The 14,902-nt window shown below is 37.4% G+C and overlaps 1 protein-coding gene across 1 annotated transcript in view; it reads right to left on the bottom strand.

Annotated features, from left to right (window-relative positions):
- Positions 1–14,902, bottom strand: part of Tax1bp1 (Tax1 binding protein 1) — a 61,841-nt gene that overhangs the window by 26,045 nt on the left and 20,894 nt on the right. Inside the window, exons 4-10 of the mRNA XM_005360823.3 lie at positions 13,056–13,243; positions 9,183–9,341; positions 6,442–6,590; positions 6,265–6,355; positions 3,344–3,526; positions 1,400–1,612; positions 895–1,041 (exon numbers count right to left, since the gene is read on the bottom strand). Coding sequence (XP_005360880.1) covers positions 895–1,041; positions 1,400–1,612; positions 3,344–3,526; positions 6,265–6,355; positions 6,442–6,590; positions 9,183–9,341; positions 13,056–13,243 — 1,130 coding nt within the window. The remainder of the gene's footprint in view (positions 1–894; positions 1,042–1,399; positions 1,613–3,343; positions 3,527–6,264; positions 6,356–6,441; positions 6,591–9,182; positions 9,342–13,055; positions 13,244–14,902) is intronic.

Genomic DNA, 14,902 nt, shown 5'->3' with positions numbered 1-14,902 from the left:
CAACTTTCCTTCACAAAATGCTTCCTATTTTCCTACTGCACGTGCATCTTTGCCCCTATTTATCCCTGAGAACCTAAAATAGTAACACGAACACACAAAGGTCTGTACACAGTAACCAATGTTTTCTTTACATTTCACTTCCAAGATATTCCCTCATGCAATAAGTCTTATATTTCAGCACAATTTAGGGCTTTACTTTAATACATAAACCCATCCAAATGAAATGTCTTTGCTTTATTATGAAATACCTACCTACTACTCCATGAAATATAGAGTTAGCTACCACATTTTACCTCTTCCTAAGTGGTATAAGCAAGATGGAAAAGACAACTGGAGAGCAGTGAGAACAGTCCACTGCCACAAGTGATATCTAACACTATCTAATAAATTTAATTGACAGAGGTGCTCACTAAGAGCTTAAGAGAGCAATGGCAGAAAGACAAGCGTGCTTGCTCCTGTCTGCTCTTGCTGCTGACCTAGCTTCCTTTATTGGCACTCAATAAATACAGAACTCAGGTTCAAACAGAAAAGAGGATTGCCATTACAGGATTAGACCTGAAATCAAGAAATAATGAGCTCAGGCCAGCAGGATAGCTCAATGTGTAAAAGCACTTCCATAAACTTAATATCCTGCCTTCCATCCCCTATCCCTGAGACCCAGAAGGCACAAGAGATAATCAACTCCTTCAAGTTGTTTTCTGACCTTCACATACCACTCCCAACACACATTTACACCTACAAAAATAAACATAATAGAAGATAGTTTGTGCTCAGAAAAAAAATTAGGTGATAATTTATATTCAAAAGATTAATATTTAGATTATACACATTTTATTTGCAAACAAAAAGCTGGTAAAGGAAAACCTCACTTTACAGGAATTCAGGGACACTTACTGACTGGTCTGAAAGTTTGTTTATTTGTTTTTGGAGCCTCTGGCATTCCTTAAACTTTTCTTTATAATGATCTGCAGCCATCTGCAGCCGGAGTTTCAGATCTTCAACTTCTCTCCTCAGTTCATGCTCCAGTGTATCAGTCTTTTCCTTAGAGACAAAAAGAAAAGGAAGGAAGGAAGGAAGGAAGGAAGGAAGGAAGGAAGGAAGGAAGGAAGGAAGGAAGGAAGGAAGGAAGGAAAAAGGATTTCAACTAAGGAAAAAAATTCTGATACTTCATAATGTAATAATAAATCCTAACTTCATTTCCATAATTTTTTTCTTGGCTTTATATTTATATTTGTTTTGGGGTTTGGGATTGCCAAGAATACAAAGAGACGTCCTGTCTCAAAAAACAAAACAAAACAAACAAAAAAGTCATTAGTCTTTCTGACCTAACTTAGTTTCCTCTCCTTTATGGAGCTTATGAGTATATTGGGGATCAAGACACCAAATAAACTTGCTCTACCTGGTCTTTCCTTGCAGCATTTAACTGGAGTTCTGCGAGCTGCTTCTTCACCCTCTCGTTCTCCAGGCGTGCAGTGTGCAGATCTGCCATTGTTCTATCTCTCACATTCACAGCATCGCTGAGCTCTTTAGCCAGGAAGACAGCTTCTTGCCGTGTTGCCTGAACTTGATCCTCTGCTTTCCGAAGTTTCTCCTTCAGAAGTACTGGATCTTCCTGAATTAAATTAAAATTTAAAAAATTTAAAAGGTTTCAATAGTTCCAGAATTTTAAATGAAATAATGCTTTTCCACTCATGACATGGGTTTTAAGATTTCTCATGAGACAGGGTTTCTCTGTGTAACAGCCCCGGCTACTAGCTTTTGTAGACCAGGCTGGCCCCAAAGTCGCAGAGATCAACCTGCCTCTGCCTCCCAAGTATTGGAATTAAAGGCATGCGACACCACTGCTCAGCCTAATATAGTATCTTCTGAAAAGGCAATCTGAAAATAACTATTAAAAGTTAACAAGAGCTAGTTCCAGGACAGGCTCCAAAACCACAGAGAAACCCTGTCTCGAAAAACAAAATAAATAAATAAATAAATAAATAAACAAACAAACAAGTAAATAAAAGTTAAATGTCTGTTAGTCCCACATCTCAATTTGAAAGAATATATTCTACAGACTTAACCATGTGCCTAGTTTCACTTTAGCTATATAAGAATACTGACTGCAGTATGCTCAGAAAGCTAAAGACAATAAACGACAGAAGTACTGACTACACAGATTCTAAAAACAAGAAAATACTGTGCAGCTATAAAGATGATCAAAAGGCTCCACAAGTATATCCATAGTAGCATTTTATATTTATAACTCAAAAACAAATAAGCAAACAAAAACAAGTTTAGGCTAGGTATGGGGCCAAGAATCTTTAATCCAAGCATTCAGAAGGCAGAAACAGGCCAGTCGCATGAATTTGAGGCCAACATGACCTACATATTGAGTTCCAAGACAGCTAGGGTTATAGACTGAGAACCTGTCTCAAAAGAAAAATAAAAAAGTTCTGGGAAACTATACACAGATACATTCCATGTTCATACATTCTCATTTGAATTTAAATGTGTGTGTGTACATATGTGTAAATTAAAATCCTACATTCATACAGCAAAGGATGCTAACTTTTAGTTTGTATACTCATCACTATTTAAATCCTTTTAGAATCATAAATTCAGACATTACAATCTCCTAAAACATTTTAGCAATCAGTAATCATTTCCCTCAGCATTCAAAATATGCATTTCACTGAAGTCTTGCTTAAATGCAAAAAAAGATGCTTAAAGATATTTTAGCATCTTATTAAATCAAATCTAATCAAATATACTTTTTACATTTGCATTTGCAGTCATTTAGATTAAAAAAGCAACTGTAGACTTAATCAAGAATTGTAAATGTCATAGACTTCTAACATTTTCAATGTTGCATTAACTATATCTCCAGTATAATTCATACCAAAATGCTGAGACAACCTAATATTCATCCATAAAAGCTAAACACTAAAATAAAATAAATGTATCCATGCAATACTATGTAGCTACTGGAAAAGAAAGATGAGGACAAGCTCTATACAGCATGCTACATAAAGCAAGAGCCCAGGTAGGTAGTGGGTGCCTATAATCCCAATTCTTAGGTACTGGAGGCAGGAGGTGTTCAGTAACTTTGTTGTGGTCTTAAACTTTTTCAAAAGTGATGGTTGAATAACCCCAGCTCCAGGGGATTCAACTGCTTCTTCCAACTTCCACAGGTGACTACATGCTTGACACAAAGATACATAAGTAAAAATAAAATAAATCATAATTAAAAAGGAAGGAGGATTTTTAAAAAGAAGCTGGGAAGAATATAAAACATGAGTAAAAACAATGATACAAAAGATAAGTTTCACAATCTTCAACATTTTTCTAAAATACTTACTTTATTTGAGGCTGTAAGGAGAGCCATGTACAAATTTTCCTTTTCAACCAAGCACGACTGCAGTTTGTCGATCTCTTCTTTGAGCTGGGCAATCATGCTTTCTTTGTTTCCATCTAAATTCTTTAAAGTCTGTACTTCTGACATAAGCTTGGTATTTTCTATTTCTGTATTCTTCAAATGTACCTGTGATAACAGTGTTTGAAATCATCAACAATATTCTTGTTAGCATCATAATTCAAGTTAGTCGAAGTTTAAAATACCATTATTTATTTCTCATCCAAAAATGCCAAAGGAGGAACTGGGTTTCAGGAGACCCAAGTTCTGCAAAATGGCTACCCAGACATACAGTAGCAGAACACAGCTTTTGAAAGGTTTCTGTTTCCCATAGCTATAGACAGACAATCTAATGTCTAACTATATTACATGATCTCTAAAGCCTTTACCATCAGTTCAATCACTTATTTTCTATTTTAAAATATAAATGTTTGTGTGTTTTGGGTGGGAAGAAACATCATGCTATAGACATATTTAAAAATTAGACTACAAAAAAGTTCTGTAAACTAAAAGGGCTACATCTAAAACATCTAAACAATTATACTTTAAAAAAAAAGATGTATCTTTCTTTTAATGATGTGTATATATGTAAGTCTGTAGATAAGTTCAAACAAGTGTTAGGTGCTCACAAAGGCCAGGGGTATCAGAGTTATATGAGAAGGCCATTTGATTTGAGTGCTAGGAACCACACTCTAGTCCTCAGTAAAACAGCCCTTAAACCAATGGGTCATCTCCAGCCCAATTCCACTTTTTGCTTACAACAAGTACTATGTTGTTTATTTTCCATGAGACTAAAGTAGTTCTCTAACTTGCACAGGTAAACAGTAACATATCTCCCATTCCCACACACATCATGTATTCACCACATTGAGTATGCACATACATGTACACATGCACACATGCACATTTTTTATGTGCTAGAGAAAAATAAATTGCTTTTTGTACTTCACTCTTTATAGCTACAGAAAGAACTAATTTCTGCTCCTAGGGATGAAATATCTCTGTCAACAGCCCAAACTTGCAGCATCACTTCTAAAACACTAATGTTCATTAATTATCAGGTCATAAAAGTGACTTGAGGTTGATAACTTAGAATGTTTATCTCAAACTTTTAAAAATCTTGGTACGTCTATTCTTGTGAGTGTGCAGGTGTCACGGAACACACGTGCTATGGTGCCCACGTGAAGGTCAGAGGACATCCTCTGATGTTGGTCCTTGTCTTTCACCTTCTCTGGATAGGGTCTCTTGTTCACAACTGAATACATTTAAGCTAGCTGGCCCATAGGCTTCCAGGGATTCACTTATCTCCACCTCCCACCTTGCTATAGTAAACTAGGATTACAGACACATGCTGTGGTGGTTTGAAAGAAAATTATCCTCAAAGGGCAGAGCACCATTAAGAGTTGTGGCTTTGTTGGAATACATGTGGTCTTGTTGGAGGAAGTATGTCACTGTGAAGGTGAGCTTTGAGGGCTCACGTATGCTGAAGCCACACCCAGAGAGACAGTCTTCTACCTGTGGCCTGCACATCAACATGTAGCAGAGACCTCTCCAGTACCATGTCTGCCTGCACGCAGTCATGTCCCACCATGATGATAGTGGACTAAACCTCTGAACTGTACGCGAGCAACTCCAATTAAATGTTTTCCTTTATAAGAGTTGCCGTGGTCATGGTGTCTCTTCACAGCAATAACAACCCTGAGACACCTACCATTGTGTACAGCTTTATATGGACTCTTGGGATCTGAACTCAGGTTCTCATACTTAAGTGCAAATACCTTACTCAGCAATATTCCAGCCATTAATTTAGAACTTTCTACAGGAAATGGTTCTCAGATAAGAAAATTAGTCTCAATTTTCACCCACAGTTAAGCTAATTTAGTCCTAATTTCAAGAATGCTTTAAAAAGATGGAAAATTTTCAAAAGGTAAGACTCACAAGCAGTGGGAAAATTCTATAAAACTATAATCTGGCCGGGCGGTGGTGGCGCACGCCTTTAATCCCAGCACTCGGGAGGCAGAGGCAGGCGGATCTCTGTGAGTTCGAGACCAGCCTGGTCTACAAGAGCTAGTTCCAGGACAGGCTCCAAAAAACTACAGAGAAACCCTGTCTCGGAAAAAAAAAAAAAACACTATAATCTGACAGTTTTTTTTTTCAAAAGCTAATCTGAAATATGATCAGGGACTGGCAGAGAAGATCAGGCACTTGTGGCCAAGCCTGACAGTTGTGCTCAATCCCCAGACCCCATATGGCAGGAAAGAAAGAACAAGTCCTCTGACCTCCACACACACCATGGCTTCTGTATGCCCACACTCATGTACTCACAATCTTGAACACACACACACACACACACATTAAACAAATGTAAGTTTTTAAAAAATATGATTATCTCTGAAGAAATATATATTCTTAAAAGGTAAAAACTATTGTAAACTTTAATAAACAACTATCCTATTACCATTAAACTTCTTTAATTATCCGGTACCTACTACATACCTAAAACACCAGCAAATTTTCTAAATACTAGCTTTTAGGGACAATATGCATTACAGTTATGATTTCCTCTTGTTTCCTTCCCATCTTGGACAACTCACCCTGAAATCAACTGCCGTGATTATGAAACACGAAAGAGGCCGTCTAGAGATAACTGAAGGGCCTCCTTACAAAAGCCATGAGGACCTCCCTATAAATGCATGATCAGCCAAGAACATATATTCCCCAAGGTCCCATGCAAGCGTTTAGCTGACTACAGCCCATCATTCCCCTGACTATAAAGACACAAGTGATCAGGAGCTCAGCTGCACTGCTCTCAAATTCTCAACCCAAAAAGCCAATGGGCGTAAGAAAGGAACAGACCTATTTATTACCTTATAAAGCTCCTTCTCATCCTTTTCTGTCTTCAGCTGACATTCAAGTTGTTCTTTTTCATGCTGTACCTTCCTGAGTTTATCTTTCAAACTGTGTTAAGAAAAAAAAAAACATTAATATAAACCATAAAGAACTTTGTAAGCATTGAAGTCATTTCTTTAAAGCACCAGACATACCTGTCTAGCTCAGTTTCTTTTTCAACTGCCTTATGAGTCACTGACACAATATCTTCTTCAAGCTGTTGAGCTTTAGATGTAGCCTCACTGTATCTCTTCATCAACTCTTCATTTTCCATTCTCAAACTTTGTGATACTTCAAGAAAGTCCTTACAAACAACAATAAAGTATCTTTCAGTAAAACAAAATTGAGTATACTTCAGAAACCTCTCCATTAAAAAAAAGAAACCCAGTGTAGTGGTGCATGCCTTTAATTCCACCACTTGGGAGGCGGACCTCTGTGAGTTCAAGACCACCCTGGTCTACAGAGAGAGTTCCAAGACAGCCAGGACTATGGAGATAGAGAGAGACCTTGTCTCAAATGAATAAGTGTGTGAAAAGGGTTTCATTCTATCTCTTAGGTGCTGAGAGTGCTGAGACCACAGGCACGTACCATTACATCTGGCTCTGAATTCTTACAATTTCAATCTCACATTTATTCTTTCAAATTGTATAATCCAAGACTGTAAAATAAGCCCAAAATTCTAACAGTTAAACTTTCATACATACACTCATCCTTTTTTTTCCATTTTTGCGAACGAAGCTATGACACATGTATGCGCAGGATGTGCAAGCCCATGCTTACAAAAGGCCAGAAAAGGCACCAAGTCTTCTCCTATCACTCCCCACAGTCTTTCCCTTGAGCACAAGGAGTTTTCTTGACCAGGCTGGGAGTCAGAAAGCCCCAGTGATCCTCCTTTCTCTGCCCAGCTTGAAACTGGGGTAGGGGCTTTTGCAGTGATGCCCAGCATGTTTTGCGGGTTCTGGAATCTAAACCCTGATCTTCTTGACTGAAGAACAAATTTATTTAACCACTAAGCCATTTCACCAGCTCCCAAGTTTTTGTAGCTTTTTGTTGTTGTTGTTCTTAAATAATGTCACGTTGTCATGTAGCTGAAGCTGACCTTGAACTTCTGATATTCCTACTTCCGCTTCCCACGTGCTGAGATCCTGAGATCGTAGGTGTGCACCACCATGTCCAGCCTGAACTACTACTATCAATTATTAACATGTATTCTCCATCCCTGCTTTACATGAACTCTTTTTTGATGTCACTTCTCCACCCGAGGGCAGGCAACAAAAGTTGTATTTAAAATTTTTAATTATTTCCTTTTGTGTTTGACATCTCACACTTATTAAGTCAGTGACAATTCAGGTCTCATGTGACACTATCGAGCTTAATACCCATTCTTGGACTTCCCACAGGGCAGGGAACCCTAACTGCTCTTTGGACTGGAGAGGGAGGGGGAGAGGAATGGGGGGAGGAGGAGGGAAATGGGAGGGTGGGAGAAGGGGGAAACTTTTTTTTTCCTTTTCTCAATAAAAAAAAGTAATAAAACTTAAAAAAAAATACCCATTCTAGTACAACACATGCCTATATAACTACTGCTCTTCATGTTCTCTGAGGTATGATTCATTCAAAAAGACTGAAATATTCAAAGCTGTTACAACCTACATAAAAGATGAAAATAGAACCTTCTACTTTAAACAGATACTTTAAAGCTTAAAACATCTTCATCACATGAATTATGGCAATTAAGTAAACCCTCTAAGTTTCATTCCTAGATAATTGATAAAATTTTGAGTCAAGTGTAACAAAGTACACAAAGGTCCTGCTATGAAAAACTATACACTAAAAGAACTGGAAAGTCAAAGTATCTTCATTTTCTAAAAGCTGTGCATGACAGCACATACCTATAATGGTAACACTCAGGAGGCTGAGGTTAGATAAGCAAGCCTAAGACCAGCCTGATTTACGTAAGAGACCCTGTCTCAAAGAAACAGATGGGAGAGGAAAAGAAGGAGGGTGGGAAAGGAATAAGAAACACTGACTAATGACTAAATTAGTAATACTAAGTAAGCCTTGTTAGCCAGAAGTCCAATAAAGAAACTCACAACTGAAAAAAGTTTCAGTCCTGTCCATAGGCATGAGGCTATCCAACTGGATACAACATTGAGATGGTGATACATATAATCTTTAGGAGTTTTTTCTACAACTAAAAATTATTTTGTGAGAATTATTACATAACCAATGACCAGGTGGCTACATCTCTTTCTATAGTTTTCAGTTTTAAACTCAACCCCAGTTTTTTACATAGTCATTTTTCTTTGTTCAAGAAATAAGAATGCCCATTTTAACTAGGTAGGGAGTTTGGTTTTGTTTGGAGGGTAATTTACAGCCTTTCTCACAGTAGGAACTTTACTCAGGTTACTGCGTTCTGCCTTGTTTGTGCTGTTTGGGTGTTAGGAGTTAAGGCTCTGACTGTGTGGCTTATGCTGTTGTGAACTTGGTCCTGAACTCAGTCTTCCTGACTACGTGCCACCATTCCTAGTTAAATTATGATATTTGGAGAGTAATTTTAATTTTTTCATTCTACCTTCCATTTATTTAGTGTTTATTATTCTATAGGAATTTTTCACACCCCATACCCCTCCGCAAATCTAGCAAATATAGAATTAGATGTAAAATACTGAGAAACAGTTGTAAGAAGTCTGACGTGGTTGTTCATGCCTGTAATCTTAGCACTGGGAAGGAAGAGGATGATGTTCAAGAGTTCGAGGACTGGGTCACTGAGTAAAAAAAAAAAAAAAATGGTGTACAGCGACATACGTGCAGACAAAACACCCATACACAGCGACTTTCTTCAAGATCTGATCTTCGGTAGCCCCAACTGCTTCCCTTTTGGAACAGTGTAACAAACCTTCTGCTCAGCCTGCAGCTGTTCACATCGCCCTTTCTCATGGCTCAGCTCTCTCTCCATTCTTCCAACTTGCTCTCGAAGCTGTGCTGTTTCTTTTTCAAGAACAGCGATCAACTTTACCAATTCTTCCTTTTCTTTCATGGTCTTCTCAATTTTCAGCTGGTTTAAAAAACCTCAAATAAATTAGTTTTCATCATAAAATATTACAATTTTAGTTTCCTACTTTTAAAAGTGAACTCGCCAATGTTCGCATTCTACCTACTACGTATCATTCAGTCTGCTGTGCTCTGGTAGAAAAATGTACACGTGGGAGTTACAGATATACAAACATAGCCAACTGTGTCGACGGCACAAAGTCCTTGTGCTCACAGCTAAGACTAGGGGAACCAGGAATGCTAACATGCAGAGTTGTCTCTTTAACAAAGAGATGCACACCGCTTTCCAGACAGAGGCTGGGAGTAGATGTAGTTAAGAGCCTGGTGACTTGTGCTCTCCTGTACAGCCAGGTCACACCTCAATCTCCCAGACTATGGTGTTTATCCCAGCCTCTTCCTCCCTAGACCTTTATCTTTAGACTTGCTTCCCAGTCAATACAATCCACACTTAGGAATTGTCATACGTACTTTATTTATAGCCTGGTCACCTCTATGTGTATGAGACCACACTAGATACTGCCCTCCCCCCAGGCCCGTATACACTACAGAATCCATCTTTATGGAAGAGGTCACACGTACTTTGCAAAAGAGTTTTAATGCAGTCACATTTTAAGTTTTATTGTGCACACGGTATTGAGACAATTGTCACCAGGAAACTTTTTTTTCCAAAATGGTGCTGTACTTAAAAATGCCTAAATAAACTGCCTGATGTCAGACTAGTCTAGAATTTTGAACTAACACGGGCTACTGAGTCGCGGTGAAGTGCATTCATTTCTTGTCTCATGTGGATCTGCAGAGACAGCCCCCACTCCACAAATGCTTGAGTTAAAAATGCTAATTTAAAGATTAAGACTACAATAATATACCAACTTACAGCTGCTAACTACTTGATTCAGGAAAATATAAACTCCAGAAGAAAACATCAAACACCACCTACAGTAAAGGACCTAACATGTCATAAGACGGTTAATATTTCTTATAAAAAAAAAGTTTGCTTCTAAGTAGAGAAAAATAAAGATTCAAAAAAGAATTTACAAAGGAAGTGTTTAGCTGATAAATGTTTTCCCCCAATAGTCCCCACAATAAGCTTTCCAGGGTTATAGAATCACAGATGTAAGTGACTTACATCTAAAATAACTTATGAAAGCTAAACTGCTAAAAATCCTTTAGAATACTCCATTTGCACCAACATACCACACTAAAATGCACAGAATAAGTGTTCTCAAAGTGGGAAAGCTGACAAAGGATTAAGGAGAACTGGGAAAAGATGGTGGTGGGTGAATCTGATCCAAACGTATTACATAAATGTATGAAATTTTCAAAGAAAGGCAAAAGTTTATTTAGTCACTCAAATTTTATACCTATTGAAAATTATCTGTAATATATGATATCCAATAAGCCAGTGGAAAGTTAAGACCAAGCAAGTACATAAATCCTAAGGGTTAATACCATTATTAATTTGGCATTAAATTCATTCAAAACTTTCTAGCAGATTAGAAATTACTTATGATCATCTTCACCTAGTACAATAAAAAAATTATCAGAATCAAACTTCTTCAGTGATTAATTTTTAACATTTCATGAAGGATTTATGAAAACTTAACAGGAAAAATTTAAAGAGTATAAATTAACTAAAATTAACATAAATCTAGGTCTGGAGATATGAGTTCCACAAATTGCCGAACATATGTCAAAGTCCTGGATTTAATCCCTAACTGCTTTTTTTTCTTTTTTGGTTTAAGTACCCAAATTGTTTATGTTCCAGATCGCTTCTGGTCTCAGAAACTAAGGAGGGTCGAGTACAATTAGTACTTAGATGGGAAACAAAAAAACTACATACATCTATTTTCTGCTCCCAAATTTCTACTTTGAAATCTTTTTAAGAACACATACAATGAATTCATTAATCATCACTAATATGCTACCATGTTTCTCATTTCATTCTTTTGGGAGAGGTTAACAAAAAAGGCTTGCCTAAATCTCTGTCTCCCACTTTTGCTTCCCAAAGGCTGGGAATACAGAGATAATGTAACGTGCCACCACATCTGGCTTGTATTAATTCATTAGTTTATGTAATTTTATTTTATTTTGCTAAACTGTCCCAAACAAAATTCTGGCCACTCCACCCCTAAGTACCTCAGAGCAAGCACCTGTAATAAATGCAGTCTCCTTTCCAACCATTCCTGTGATTGGAACTAAGAAAATTACAATAATTTTATCACCCAATAGATATCCCTTGGTCCAACAGCCCTTATGACCCCTAAAATATTTTTTTGAGGGGGCTATTATTCAATCCAGGTTCACAAGTTCTAAGACTATTTGTCATTAATCACTTTTAATTTACAGTGATCAAAAAATCATTAAAGATATCAATTAATGTAGAATCCTAAAAGGACTTGTCAGAAAATAAAACCATTTTTATCTCAGAAACATTTCCCAAGAGGTAGCAATTAAAATTTTCTTTATAGCACAGCCTTTGTGGAACAAAGAAAAAGTGCAAGAAACCTGGGCTGTGTCCCAATTAGAGAAAACTCTCCAGAGACATAGGCAGCAAAATGCCCCTCACATGCAGGGCTTCAGAGAAGGGTGGTCTGACAAGTACTCAAAACCCACGTATTAATGCTAACTGCACTCAGAGAGCAGGGTTTATGTCAGTACCCTGACTAGTGTTCAAATACCAGGCTAAAAACCTGATCAGAGGCAGTGGTCACTACAAAATATCTCCAGCACCTTATAAAAGCTGCATTTATTTAGATAAGAGAGGAATTTCTAGGACAAGGAATTCACAGTGAAAGACCACTGGCTCCTTCTAACCCCTGGATGGACTGTCTTGGGAAAGCCTGACAACGGAAGACAGTGTGTGACAGTAACCTCTTGACTTTCCTTTCTAGTCTCAGTTCTTAAATGTAAACAAGGAAAAAAATCAAAAGTATATGGTATCTGTTTTTAAAGATTCATCTATCTATAAAGAAAAACCAATCACTAGCAATACATGAAAAGCAGATGTAATTGACAAAAATATAGTGAACCAATCTAGAATGCTATTTTCATAATAAAGGGACTAAAATAATCACATTATTCTAAGCTGCAGTCTAGCTTTCAGGTATAAAGTAGAAAATGTGATCTTAAAAAAGATTTTATTCTCACTTAGTAGTTATTTACAAACTAAAACGTATGGCATCATTAAACCAGTGAAACAGCACTGTTTCAAAATGTGAGTTATAGTAGGATGTACTGCTTCACTGCACTCTCCCAGACAGTCCCATCCCTAAATCTGAAGAATTCAGCAATCAAACAAGATCAAGGCCACCTGAAGAAAGCCCAGGGAGCGGGAACAGGATGAGAGACCTGGTCTAAGAGCTCTCCAAGGCTTTCCTACTACACTAGCTACTATCACAGGGTACCTTCAAGCCCTAAACCTTCTTGTTACTCATCTGACAATGCCTACAGAACCACAAAAAGAATCTGACCAAAGACTAGCCCCGCCAACTAATCTAGCCCAGTTGGCAAACTTCAAGTTCAATGGGAACCCCTGTCTCAAAAAGTTAAGCTTGAGAGAGACTGAGGAAGAGTCAACCATGACTTCAGGCCTCTATATGTATATTCACTTGTAATTTTAGTTTTAAAACATTTGCTTCTAGTAGCCCCTATTGGCGTAACTTGAAAAGTCTCACAATGCCAGTCAAGGCGAGCTCTACGCCTCACTGCAGGTGCTCACCTCAAGAAGGCCAGCTTTTGTGGTCACCACCAACATATCAGAATTTCCTTCATCTTCCATAGTGAGGAGCTCTTCAACTGGAGAAGCAGCTCGAAACTGGAAAGGAGTACTTGCTCCACGAATTTCACCCTTATGGGTAACGTAACAGAACTGATAAAATTCTCCATCATCATTTGGAAGGTAATATCCTAAGAGGTGGGTAACAAAAATTATTAAAATTACTATTATATTATATATTACGTATTATTATAATATAAAATGTTTATTTACTAACAGTACTTTCATCTCATTCTATTATAATAAACATATTAAAAATGAGTCCTAGTCACAAATGTATCAGTCTGAGCTACACTTTTTCTTCTCAAACATACTCCAAAGTTTTATCTCTTAGATATAAGCATATATACCCATTCCCCTTTATCTACTTTTTATTCATTTTTTTATTGGTGTGTATGGGTGTTTTCTCTGTGTGTATGTCTGTGTACCACCTGCATTGGTGGTAGCTGCAGAGGCCAGGCAGCATCAGATCCACAGGCACTGGGGTTACACAGATGGTTGTGAGTTGCCACATGGGAACTATAAGCTAAACCTGGGTCTTCTGCAAGAGCAATAAGTGTTCTTAACCACTGAGCCATCTCTCCAGCCATTCTCCCATATCCTAATTATGGCAAAATCAACTCAAAGGAGTCAAATCTGTATTTCAAAATGATAAAGAGGGGGCTGGAGAGATAGCTCAGCGGTTAAGAGCACTGACTGCTCTTCCAGAGGACCCGGGTTCGATTCCCAGCTCCCACATGGCAGTTCACAACTGTCTGAAAATGCAGTTCCATGAGATCTGACACCTTCACACCAACGAACATAATAAAGTTAAATAAAAAAAGTTTAAAAAAAATGATAAAGAGGCTGGATGGAGAAAGGAAGACCAAATAAAAATCTAAGGATAGGGAATGGGACTCAGGAATACAGGATTTAAGAAATGTTCCCTCCAATTTGACATTCATTGATGTAAAAAAAAAAAAAGAAATATTAACTATAGGAATATGCTACATATGTGAACTGTGTAAATACAAAAGAAACGACAAAATCCATGGGTGCAGCACAAGAAAAATAAGATTTGCAACTTCAGAGCTCTATTTAGGATATGAATGAAGCCATCTAAGTTCTTTAAGCTCTACAGATGTGCTTACAACATTACTATACGAAAAATATCATGTTTGATACTTAGTTTCTTCTTTTTCAATTTGTACCCTCCCTTTGAAATTTTGCTGGACTGTCCTAATTCAAAATTAATGTTCATCTCTTTAAATATCACACAATTTTTCTTTTTACCTAAAGAAACCTTCAATTCTATACTCTACATTACTATTTACAAAGTACACACTTTTGGGAGTAGGGAGGCTAGGGGGCATTAGAAATTGAACCTGGGCCTCACTCAAGCTAAGCAAGTGCTTTACCACTGAGTTACATCCTAAATCCTTCAAAAAAAGATGTAAAGACATGGCTTCAAACTTATAATCCTTCTGCACTGCTTCCCATATAGCTGGAAAATACTTCCTAGTGCCACCACACCCAGCTTTGTACACGCTTTTATCTTAGATCTCCAAAACACTGACGACAAATGTACACACTGAGGGGCAGATACATATTTAAGTGAATATGGTAGACATGAATGAATGAATCCTAGAATCACAGTGACTTATACAAAGGAAGACACAAAGATGAGTATATTCACAGGAACTACCCCAAAATCTAAAATCTATACCTACTAATTTATGTCCTAAAATTTTTTTTTAAAGATTTATTTATTTAGTGTGTATACAACATTCTGCTTTGATGTATGCCTGCAC

Source organism: Microtus ochrogaster, linkage group LG3 (assembly GCF_000317375.1).
Source record: "Microtus ochrogaster isolate Prairie Vole_2 linkage group LG3, MicOch1.0, whole genome shotgun sequence".
Classification (NCBI taxonomy): domain Eukaryota; kingdom Metazoa; phylum Chordata; class Mammalia; order Rodentia; family Cricetidae; genus Microtus; species Microtus ochrogaster.
The sequence above is the reverse complement of the archived record's forward strand: the minus strand, read 5'-3'. Positions and strand labels throughout refer to the sequence as shown.